The 12,933-nt window shown below is 40.7% G+C and overlaps 1 protein-coding gene across 1 annotated transcript in view; it reads left to right on the forward strand.

Annotated features, from left to right (window-relative positions):
- The first annotated feature begins 2,787 nt into the window (after positions 1 to 2,787).
- Positions 2,788 to 12,933, forward strand: part of LOC115779194 (ephrin-A2-like) — a 130,721-nt gene continuing 120,575 nt past the window's right edge. The window contains 2 exon segments of the mRNA XM_030727715.1: positions 2,788 to 2,916; positions 3,122 to 3,312. Coding sequence (XP_030583575.1) covers positions 2,788 to 2,916; positions 3,122 to 3,312 — 320 coding nt within the window.

A 12,933-nucleotide genomic window follows, 5' to 3' on the forward strand; every position in this document is an offset into this window, starting at 1 on the left:
GTTAACTTTGGCGAGGTTTTTGAAAAACAACCGTTCAATACGAAAGACTTGACAGAATGAAAAAAAAAATCCTCTTTCTGTAACAAGACAACTAAGTCCTCTTTTCCCTCTGCCTAGAACAACCGAGCCATTCATGAGCCACTCCGTCCCTGAATCTGCGGAAATCTGGACTGTGTTCTCCAAAAGACTCTCTGAAATCCTGTTTTATAATAGCATCCCTGTTGTTCCTTTTCTATTATCTATTCCTAATAAACTGTCTGTTTATACTAAATACCATCTCTTTCATGTCTGCACTTGGGTCCACTTTGAGCTTTGGTCTCCAAGAAAGATCCTGTCTCAGAGTGATGCTGAAAATCTAATTCATGCATTTATTACTTCTAGGCTGGACTATTGTAATTCATTATTATCAGACTGTCCTAAAAGCTCCCTGAAAAGCCTTCAGCTGATCCAAAATGCTGCAGCTAGAGTACTGACAGGGACTAGAAAGAGAGAGCAGATTTCTCCCATACTGGCTTCTCTTCATTGGCTTCCTGTTAAATCTAGAATTGAATTTAAAATCCTTCTCCTCACATACAAGGTCTTGAATAATCAGGCCCCATCTTATCTTAAAGACCTCATAGTACTGTATCACCCCAACAGAGCACTTCTCTCTCAGACTGCTGGCTTACTTGTGGTTCCTAGGATACTTAAGAGTAGAATGGGAGGCAGAGCCTTCAGCTTTCAGGCCCCTCTTCTGTGGAACCAGCTTCCAGCTTGGATTCAGACCCCCTCTTAATTTTTTTTGACACGCGGGCAAATTGGTGATGGGACTTGAACCCTCTCTATTTTTAAGATTAGGCTTAAAACTTTCCTCTATGATCAAGCTTATAGTTAGGGCTGGATCAGTTGATGCTGAACCCTCCCTTAGTTATGCTGCAATAAGCCTAGGATGTTGGGGGTTCCCATGATAGTTATTAATCTCTGGCTCTCTTCCACAGCATGTCTTTTGTCCTGTCTCCCTCACCTCACCCCCAACTGGTCGTGGCAGTTGACTGCTCCTCCCTGAGCCTGGTTCTGCTGGAGGTTTCTTCCTGTTAAAACAGAGTTTTCCCTTCCCACTGTCACCAAGTGCTTGCTCATGGGAGGGGGCCATTTTGATTGTTGGATTTTCTCTGTAATTATTGTAGGGTCGTAGGGTTGTAAGGTGCCTTGAGGTGACTGTGCAACTGTGCCGCCTACTCCAATTAGAGATTTTATCAGATGATGATAAAATGGTGCTTAAAAATCTGTAAAGAAATAACAGTAAAATGCACCACAGTTGCAAACAAGAAAAGAGATTAATGCTGCAGAAAATCTTTAGTTTGGTGATGTAGTGCACAGAGCCTAAAATAATTCACGTTAATTGTTTTATTGCTCGGCATAAGTTACCGTGCAATAAAAGTGCTTCTAGACAGAAAGCTGGACTGGATATGCAACACAGATCATCCACAGCAGCCTGAGCCTGACCACAGCACAACATAACAAAGAAATACTGGAAAATGTGCAATAAGAAGGTTATCTGCTAGACTTTTTATATCTACCTTTCTGCCTTGTTGTCTGTTTTATTATTTATTCATTTAGTCATATGTTTGTTTATTGTGACTTCTGCTGTGTTTGTGTGCCTACTTTATCTGTAAAAGGTGCTACTGGAATTTTAATTTCCCTGACGGAATCTTCCTAAAGGGATAAGGTTTATCTAATCTAATCTAATCTAATCTAATCTAACTGGGGGGGGGGGGGGGGGGGCAGGGGGGGGGGGGGGGGGGGGGGGGTATGCTTGGATAGACTTTTCCTTTTAATAAATCAAATCAGAATTTAAAAACTGTATTTTGTATTTACTCAGGCTATCTTAACTAATATTAAAGTGCGTTTGATGATCTGAGACATTAAATTGTGACAAATATGCAAAAACCTAATAAATCATCACTGTAATCTCGTTTCATGGTACACCTCTCTGGACAGTTACCTTGTGCTTTATCACGATTCCTGAAAACCCAAGTTAATAAATTCAAACATTCATCTTTGGAAGAGAATTATTTACGCTGGTTTCTGGGTGCACTGAGTGGTACTGACATACATGAAAGTACAATAACACGCTGTACTGTCACCGTCGAGGGGATATTCACGTGTCCACATACTTTCCATCCAGTAGTAAAGTGGTGATGAAGAGAAAGAGCTGAGAGAGGGGGGGAACACCGTGAATCAGAAGCTCCGCCCTCTGGGACTCATTCCGAACAACAGTTTGCAGTTGAGCCGGTAACCAAACCGAACGCTCCTCCTGCTTCTCCAGCTAAACTTTCGCTGGATTCTCTTTGTTGTTGTTTCTGGTCCGAACCGTTCAGCGCGGCTCGCCCTGCAGCGGCGGAAAGAAGAGCGCTTACCTCCAAAAGTTTGATTTCAGAAGAGAAGGACCGGCTCCAGTACTGCTTCGGACTGACGACGAGGTGTTGAACTTGAAGGAGCTCCAAAAAGACCTAAAGAAGTGGAGAGATTTTGGGAAAGGTCGCGGCGGACTCCGGTGAGCAGCTCCGTGCTCTGAGCAGCTCCTGTCATATTTTAGAGTTTGTGAGACAGCGGCAGACTGTAAAAATGTTGAGTATTACACAGAAGACACAAAACAAAGCATAAATTCTTAATGAGAACTCTGGGGTGTGAGCAGACACTCCGGACTTGCGCTCTGCGCGTAAAAGTGAGACTGAGTTTCGGGCGGAAAGCTGGAGAGCCAGACGCGTATGGACTGACTGGCTGTGTGCACGCCGGCCTGATGTGATGCTTATTTGGTTCTGTTTGAGTGAAAATGAAACTTTTGGACAGTGTGTCACACTGGATGCGAATTTGGGAGAGTTTCTCGGCTTTTGGGGTCAAACCGTGAATGTTTCTTTCTGCCTCAAACAAGAAGTAGTTGATGCCATCGCAATGCATATGAAATGGATTACTATCAGTCTGCTTGCTGGGAAATAACCAGTTGAAGGTATGAGAGCGGGAGAATGAAGCCAGTAACCAGTCAATGTTGAGTATCGAGCTCGTGTGGATACAAATAGCCTAAATTAGCTTTGATCTTCCTGAAAAACCTGGTTGTGAGTCTCCTCTCTGCGGGTCACAGCGCGCTCAGAGCTGAAGAGAAGAGACGCGTATGTTCACCGGGACGCAGCGTGCCGCGCCGCCGCACATGGAGCGCTCCGGGCGGCCGCCGCTGCTGCTGCTCGGCCTGCTGCTCCGTATCTGTTACGCCGTCACCGATGACCGCATCAACTCCGACCGGTACGCGGTCTACTGGAACAGCTCCAACCCTAGGTAAGACACGGGGCGGTTTTACGGAGAGTACACGGAAAACGTTACAACACAACAGTAAGAGAAGTAGAAAGGGACAGAATGCTATAATGATCCTTTAATCCAGAGTTTAGCAGCTTTCTTTGCACATTCAGGCGAGACGCTTTGAGCAAATAAAGCTTAAATTAGACCAAGTGTTCTAGCTTTAATAATGAATGTTGCTGCTGCCGCTACTCGCATGCCAGCGCCGCACGCTGGATCTGCTGGAGGTCACATTCAGCCATAAAGTGCCTCCATTATCCTTAAATCCGCATCTGCAAACTTTCTCAGACTGCAGCAGAGGGATTTTTTTTTTGTCTCTGTGCTCAGAAACACGGTTTTGTCATACACAGGAGCGAAAACTGTTAGTGTGTTTAAACCAACAAAAATGTCATAGTTGTTTCAAATAAATGACAGTGTGTCCATGAGGTCAAGATTAGCAATAAATAAATAAATGGCGGGTTCAGTTTTCAACACACACATACCGATGAACCAAGAGAAACCATAAAAACTGAATAAACCGAACAAATGAGTTAGTAGGTCTCATCCTCCCAGGCCCCTGACACAGAGCACAAAGACAACATAGGCTACATAAAATATGTATCGAGTAAATAATGGATGTAATCAGGTAAAATATTATAATTCCACATGGCAGATGGTGAAGACTGAGTTAATAAATGAAAAGAAGATTTCTGTGTACTTGTGGTTTCTAGTTTTAATGATTGTTCCTGAAGCCAAACCTAAACTCTGCTTTTTTGTCGACACAATTGCAACAGAAACAAAGGAAAAAAGCAGCTTCCAGTCAAAGCATAGTTCAGCTGAAGGGGATGCCTTCAAATGTCTTTCAGAACTGTTCAGTTTGCAGAGAAAAATATGGCATCCTCCACCGGAGAGGCTGGAATCAGAAAATTAAAATAATAATAATTAAAATAATCAAATACCTTCAGCAGTTGCAGTTTTCCACTTCTCTTGTGCGATCATTTGATGCTTTGCTTTGTCACACATATTACATCGAATCTTTCTGTGCTTTCGATTGATGGCCGTAGAAAATGTCCGAAAAAGTCAGCTTTATAGTTTATGATAAGTAATGTTTATCTGTGGATTGAATAACTAAAAATAAAGTTGCAGGCAGAGAAATATCTGCAGATCTGCAAATCTTTGTGAAAGGTCACATAACCCTGGTGTTAGAGGTGACTGCAGCTACCACGAAAATGACACACACACACACCCACACCCACACACACACATATAAAACCCCAGATATTTCAAAGGTAAAAATGGGTAAAAATGTTCAGAGTGGTAGAACTGACCCTAATCAGTTTTTTTTACAGTGTAGTCTTTTCTTCTGTTGTTTTTCAGCAACATTTTCATCAGACCTCAGTGTATTGTGCGCCTGGCAGCAGAGAGTTAACGGCTCTCCATTTTTGTCTTCTGATTGGCTGAATGGTATCTGAACTATCCAATAGCATCATGGACTGTTTGCAATTTATTGTAATCTTTCAGAGTTTGATGGTTTTAATTTTCAGATGAATGAGCAAGCAAAAGGTTCACATTTTACTTTTGTAAGGTTTAAAATAAAAGTGAGTTAAAGAGGTGCAGAACAAACACAAATGTTACTGAGAAGGGAAAGAGTCACATTTTGAAGGTTTCAGTTCTCAAAGAGAGCCTGCAGCAGAAAATCTGTTGTATTTCAACCTCATAATATGTTTCGTGTGTGTGTGTGTGTGTGTGTGTGTGGTCCTCCAGATGTGAACAACAGCATCCTGAGTTTCAAGCTGCGCAATCCGATCTTTTGTATCCTTGTAGTATTCCTGTAATACTTAGGGAGTAATATTCCAGGTTGGAATATAACTGTCACCAGCTAATTTATCATAATTTACACTTGACTAACAAAATATTTGAAGTGATGCTTTTAATTTGAAAGGTCTCAAAGCACACGTAGTTTTATATGAATTTATCAACTCTGTGTTTCAGAGGAACCTTGATAGTGATTTCTGAGGTAATGTTAAATTATATATTTGTTAAGTTACAAATATGTTGACCCAATGAGAAGAACTTATCGAGATCTTGTAGCATGCCTGTAGGGACTTTTTTCCCCCTGTTTTGAGGAGCTCTTGGTACATTCCACAGTGACCTGGGACAATAACATTTATTCACATTGCACCCAAATCCACCAGCTTTCCCTGAACATAATGTAGTTAGAGATGATGTTTCATCTAAACAGGACTGAGAAAACAGTGCAGGTGTGTGGAAAAAAAAATTGTGATTCCTTGGAGACATGGTTGGCCAAAGACAGTATGGCATCTCATCGTGCGCAGAAAGATTTCGGTGATGATGGAAAACTCCACAACAGATCACCTCTACATGTGTGTTTTTATGTGGAAGGGAAGTTATTACATGTGCAAATAGGTTTATTTTCCCCCTCATGCTCATATGTTCCAGATGTGATCAACATTTTACAAAGTTGATGCCCTGGCATGTTTTAGGGAATTGTAGGGAATACTGCATATGCTGAGACAATGTGCACGCCAGCTTTGCTGAGCCAAAAGTGATGTCCTCAAAAGTAGCGTTTGTTCAGCTCTCCCAGAAAATGCAAAAAGGGTCCCACGTCTTAGAGGCTGGAATCTGACAGTTTTCGGAAAACGGAAAAAAAAAAAAGAAAAAAAGAATCCAGTATATTTATGTGCTAAAAATGTCAGGAAAAAAGAATCAAATATTCCTCCTGTCAGTTTTTCTGTTGGTTCTTCTGGTCATTAATAACCAGCTATCTCCATGTATCATTTAGTGTCAAGTTTCTTATTTTTTTAGAAGATAACCGTTTTGTTTTGTATTTTATGTATTTACTGAAAATCTGACATTTGTTTATCTAGGTAATTGGAGGGACACGTGTGCTAACATTTCTACTGTAATTAACAGTTCTCATTGTTAATCTCTATTTATTTTTTCAGTTAAATATTTGTCAATGAAAGATCAAGAAAACTATAAAAAATGTTCATTGCAGCTTTGCTGGCCGCGTTGACGTCTTTTTGTTTCCATTTAGAAGTCGAACATCGCGAATATTCAGATTGCAGTGAAATGACAGAAAAACAGGAGAAAAAAGTAAACCGGGAAATCCTTTAATCCGAGAGGCCAGAATCCCAGATTTTTTTCAGTTTTAACTGGCGAAATAGTCAAATATTTTTCTGTCGATTAATAAATTATTTTGATCAACAAATAATACTTTATGTTTTCGACGTAAAAATTGTATTATCTTCTTCCTTGGACAATTTAATACTGACCTTGCACCTTTTTTTTTTCTTCTTTTTTTTAGTATTTAATCACATAATGCTAAATAAAAAAGAACTTATTAGTGTAAGAAGGAAGGAACATGTTAATTTATATTATTTGACCCCATATTATAAAACATCAAGAAAAGTATTAAAAATGTTTGTTGAAGTCTTCAAATGTTCCAACTGGTTCAGCTAGGAGTCAAAAATATTCAGATCACAAAAAAAAAATGATAAAGCAGGAAATCCTTCTGTCTGAGAAGCTGGAATCACAGAATTTTTACAAAATACTCAATTTTATTAAATACCTTGAAATCATGAAAGAATTTTATTGCAAACCAAAAGCAGTGTTTTGGTCAATACACAAAAATCAAATTTTTGCATCTTTGATTTAAGCGTGTGAAGCACGAGGTTCTGTCATCACGATGCATACGCATCATGACTGGGATTCAAGTTTGCAGACAGAAGATAAGAAGAACAGCAGGGAGCAGGTGTGAACCAGAAATCATGAATAAGTCAATAATATTGCAGTTCTAGCTTTCTGTATGGTGATATCCACGTGGAGCTCTCAATATCTGGTTAAAGCCTGATAGTGTTTTTGTTTTATTTCCCCTATAAGTTTGAAATCAAGGTGCCATTATTGGCTGGCATTTCTGTACCATTAACCAACATGAAACAAACTTTGAAATCACTTTAGGATATTTTCTGGGTCATAGCAACACATCTGAAGCATATCCATGTCATTTCACATTGTTCGTGCTGAATTCAAAAATGAATAACTCCATAAAAGACTTGTATGGAGCTGCACTGAACTGTTTAGCATGTTTTTTTTTTAGACGAAAGATCCACAATTTGTCTCCTGGTTCTGACACAACCAGACAGCAAATTTGCATACTTGTATAAAATACATTATAAATGACTTAATTAATTGCCTATTGAAAATTAAATTTCAGACAGTGGCGCTTGTCTCCCACATGTTTTCCAGTATAATGGTTACTATTCCAGTTTACTGACAGCCTGTTGGCCTGTGCTTTGCTACTTTCACAGCTTAAATCACTTTAATCTCATACAGATCCTGCTTTCATGCACAGATATCATTATTCCAGCTATCCCAGCTGCCATAGGCTGGACGCACTCAGGACAGGTCACCAGTCTGTTTCAAGGCTAACACAAAGAGACAGACAACCATTCACACTCACATTCACACATATTGGATATTTAGAATCACCATTAATCTAGCTCAACTAACTGCATGTCTTTGGACTGTGGGAGGAAACTCGATTACCTGGAAAGAACCCACACAGACACGGGGAGAACATGCAAACTCCACACAGAAAGGCCCGGGCCAGAGGGATTGGAACCCAGGACCTTCTGGCTGTGAGGCAACAGTGCTAACCATCGCACCACTGTGCTGCCCACTCAGATACTAATCAATATTTTTGCATTAAATACTCAATCATCTTCTTTTCTCTGTAATTACTGTTGGATCTTTACCTTACAATATAAAATGCCTTGAGGCGACTGTTTGCGGTGATTTGGTGCTATATAAATAAAATTGAATTGAATTGAAATCTTCACCTTTTCTAGTTGACACACAGCTTCACACAGCATCGCTGCAGTGTGAAGGCAGATGCCTAACCCCTCTGTATGAGAAAATTTGTGAGGTCAGAAAAGCCCCGTTTTAACATTTATCATAAATGTCAACTTGACCAGTGCACATGCTAACATTAGCCAGTTAATTATTAACAATAACCAGGTATTCATATTAGTTATCATTAAGATAGTGGCTGTGGCTAATTAATAAAACCATAACCTTAATATGGGAATTAAATACGTTACCAGTCCTGCCTGTCTGTAACGCGAACAGTTTTCATTCTGAAAACATCAAACGATCAAAATCAGACAAAAGATCAACATCTCATTTTTTAATTTCCATATCACCTTTTGTCTGAAGCAACAGATAAACATGAAATAGTTTAAAATGAATAAGACTTAATATTTAGTTGCATATCCTTTGCTTGTAACAGCTGCATCAAGCCTGTGACCCACTGATATCACTAAACCTTTGCATGCTGCTTTTGTGACACTTTTTCAGGATTTCACCACAGCCTCTTTCAGCTGTTTGTTTTTTTTTGGGGGGGGGTTACTCCCTTCAGTCTCTTCTTTAGCAGGTACAATACTCTATAAGTCTAAAACCTTCTACTTCCTGTCCCCGATGAACTCCTTTGTAGTTTTGGCAGTCAGTGAATCGATCTCTCGTTCATTCCTGGCATACAGCTTGATGTCATCCATGTGCAGGAGGTGGCTGATGTTTGCTCCATTTTGTAGTCGGTATCCGTAGCCAGTCTTGTTGATGATCTGGCTGAGGGGATCAGGCTTGTGTAGAATAGCAGTGGGGACAGAATATCACCTTGGTAAATCCTACACTTCATGGTGACTTGTGCAATTGGCTTGAAGTTGGCCTCTAGTGTTGTTCTCCACATTCCCACTGAGTTCTTGATGAAGGCTCTTAGGTGATCTTGTATAGTTCAAGGCATTTCAAGATCCGTGTGTGCGGCATCGAGTCATAGGCCCTCTTGTAATCAATCCAGGCGGTGCACAGGTTGGTCAGTCTAGTCTTACAGTCTTGAGTGACTGCTCTATCTACCAGTAGCTAGTGTTTTGCCCCCCCCCTGGTCTCTCTGCCAATTCCTTTCTGGGCCTCGCTCATGTATTGAGCCACATGCCTACTCATCTTAGCTGCTATGATGCCTGGCAGGAGTTTCCATGTTGTACTCAGGCAGGTTATTGGCCAGTAGTTGGATGGTACCGGTCCCTTCTGGGGATCCTTGGGAATCAGGACTGTCCGGCCTTCAGTCAGCCATTCTGGGTGTGTCTTAACTTTGAGCAGATGGTTCATTTGTGCTGCCAGGGGATCATGGAGTGCAGTCATCTTCTTTAGCCAGTAGGTGTGAATCATGTCAGGGCGTGGTGCTGTCCAGCTCTTCTTATGTGAGACTCTTTCCTGGATGTCTGCCACTGTGATTGTTAATAGAGCCTGTTCAGGGAGGTTGCTGTGGTCTGCTCTTAGGTCCATTAGCCACTGAGCATTGGTGTTGTGTGATGCATGTTTCTCCCATATGCTCTTCCAGCATTGCTCCATCTCCAGCCTTGGTGGGGGTGCTGTTCTCATATTGTTCCCCTGCCACTGAGAGTACACCTTGGGTGGTTCGGTGGAGAACATCTGGTTAATTCTACTGGCTTTATCTCTCTGATATACCCCTTTAGGTGGTTAGCCAAGGCTGTGAGTCTTTGCTTGATAGTCCATAAGGCCTCAGGTATGGGCAGTTGTACTTCTTAGGCACGGCTTTCTTCATCACACATTTCTGCAACTCTTGATATCTGACTAACTTCCCTCTGTGCTGCCTTGATCTTAGCCTCTAGCTGTCTTTTCTTGTGGCTGCTGTACTTTCAGAGGGTACTTCACGTAATTCATGTGGAAACCTGGACCCTCCACGGACGGTTCAGGATAGCTGTGATCTTCTCTTTCAGGTCAGCTGCCCCGGCATTCAGTGTACCAGTTATTCTTGGGGCTTGGTTGGGATGATGATATCTCACCCTGACCTGATATTGTTGCTAAATTACCAAATTAAATTAGAGGTGCAGAAAGATTAATGGAAACATTTTTTAATGGTTTTGGTCAAATGAATTATAGATTATGGTAAACTTTAGAAAATACCTTTTACTTTTCAGTGTGTGGATGTTTACAAAAAAAATCAGTCCACTCATGAGAGAAAACAATCAATGTAAAGTGCTCACCATCAATTAAAGCACCCAGACCTGCAGCTATAATTTTTAATGTTTAATTACATTCTGATGTTTTATCTGCCCATCTCACTGTCCAAGTAAAAAACATTTTTGACAATAAATCCTAAAAAATTCAGTGTTCTGTAATGAAAGATGAAGAAAATCAGCAAATTCCAGTCCTGTCTCCCTGTGCTCACTTTTCCTTTCCTTTCCTTTCCTTTTCTCTTCTCTTCTCTTTCTTCTTTTCCCCTTGCTCCCCCACTGGGCGTGGCAGATGGCTGCCCCTCCCTGAGCCTGATTCTGCCAGAGGTTCCTTCCTGTTAAAAGGGAGTTATTCTTTCCTCCTGGTGCAAAGTGCTGCTAATAGAAGGTTGCTTGATGGTTGGTGTCTTTATCTTACAGTATAAAGCACCTTGTTGTTGTTGGTGTTTATTGGCGCTATAGAAATAAACTTGAATTTAATTGAAATTCTCAAATTTGAGAATCTGAACAATGGAACATTTTTGGTATTTTTGCTAGAAAAATAATGGTAACCTTTAAACACAAAAAAGCCATCTAACTTTGAAGCTTCCACAGTTAACTCTGCCAAAATTTGTGTTGTCTGACAGTGTTTCTCAATATGTCCATTCTTGTCATTTCGTCTACATGTAAAACATGCAAAACTTCTAAAGTTTAAAGTTCTCTGGTCTTGTCTGGTGAAGCTTCTTCATGACTGTATTTGAGCCTAAAGTATTTTTACTTTCAGCTACTTTTTTGGTACTTTTGGTGCTTGTCTCTTACTTTGATTGGCTGGTGAGTTGTCATTTCATTTCCCTCTGATCTTGAAGCAGTTTGAAATTAATTAAGACTGTTGACTGCTCAAGTTTGTTCAAGTACAGATGTGCTTGTGGTTTACAGCAGCTATTACCTTTATTATTATTTCTGTACTGCTGTAATGTAACAGAAACATGGTATATTGGTCCAAAAAAATTAAAGGAACACTTTTTCTTTTGAGGGGGTTGTTTTCTAACAAGTTTTGCATTTGGCTAGGGTCAGTGTCTCTACTGACAGGGTGAGACAATACCTAGACCCTACAGAGGTTGAACAAGTAGTCCAAGCTCTTCAGGATGGCATCAATACGTGCCATTGCCAGAAGGTTTGCCGTGTCTCCCAGCGCAGTCTCAAGAGCATGGAGGAGATTCCAGGAGACAGGCAGTTACTCCAGGAGAGCTGGACAGAGCCGTAAAAGGTCCTTAACCCATCAGCAGGACCGGTATCTGCTCCTTTGTGCAAGGAGTAACAGGATGAGCACTGCCAGAAGCCTACAAAATGACCTCTAGCACAGTACTGGTAAGAATGTCTCTGAAGGAATTGATACCATTGACTGGCCCCCACGTTTTCCTGGCCTACATCCAATAATACACCTTTGTAAAACTGTGTTTCAGTCCATCCGACACTGCCAGGTTGCACCTGAGACCTCAGGAGCTCAGTGATTGCCCGGTCCAGATTTGGGAGGAGATCTCCCAGAATACATCTGTCGTCTCATTAGGACCACCGACAGGCATGCATGCAAGCACGTGGGGGCCATACAAACTACTGAGTACCATTTTTGAGTTGCTGTAATGTAATTTCAGCAAAATGGACTAGCCGGCTGCAACCTTTTTTTTTTTTTTTTTTTTTTTACTTTGAGTTTTGGGGTGTCTTTGAATTCAGTCCTGTGTAGGTTGATCATTTTCATTTCCATCAATGTGGCATCCATTCAGTCTAAACACATGACCCAATCAGTATAGGGATCCAGCATGATTTTTTTCCCACTGACATCTGTTGTGTTTTCAAATTGTTCCATTAATCTTTTTGATCAGTATATTTTAGATGGTATAAACATTAGTGACAAAAATCAAGTATTGGTCAGGCTTCTTCACAGGAGTGTACCTTCCTTAGCAGCAACACATATTATTTAGAAGACTGCAGTGTAAATATAAAAGGTGATTTCTTGATGTCACAATTCACGGGCAGAAAAACCAAGACATATAGCATAATCATGGCTTTAGACTGCTTTGTTTGTTTATTATTTATATCTTGTCACAGAGCCACATTTATTAGGATTTACACCTGCCTTGTATGTATATCATGTAATGATGTAAACAAACAAAAAGGCTGCTCTTGCATTTTTATTAGAAAGAAGGAATAGGCCAACAGGCCTCGGTTTGTTTGCTCACCTCTGTTGTTGGGGCTTCAGTTATTGTTGCTGCTGTTATCAACCCAACAGGCTCATCTGTCTCTGTCTAAGTAATGAAAGATGCTGCCCCTCCCTGAGCCTGGTTCTGCCAGTTTCTTCCTGTTAAAATGCAGTTTTTCCTTCCTACTGTTGCTAAGTGCTTGCTCATAAGGGGTTGTCTGATTGTTAGGGTTTTCTGTGTTGTTGCACGGTCTTTACCTTACAATATAAAGTGCCTTGAGGCGACTGTTGTGATTTGGTGCTATATAAATAAAATTGAGTCGAATTGAACTGAATTTCACCATAGTACTTCCATGGTGACATACCAATATAAAGCTAGAGTAGGTGTACAGGTAG

Source organism: Archocentrus centrarchus, chromosome 4 (assembly GCF_007364275.1).
Source record: "Archocentrus centrarchus isolate MPI-CPG fArcCen1 chromosome 4, fArcCen1, whole genome shotgun sequence".
NCBI lineage: Eukaryota > Metazoa > Chordata > Actinopteri > Cichliformes > Cichlidae > Archocentrus > Archocentrus centrarchus.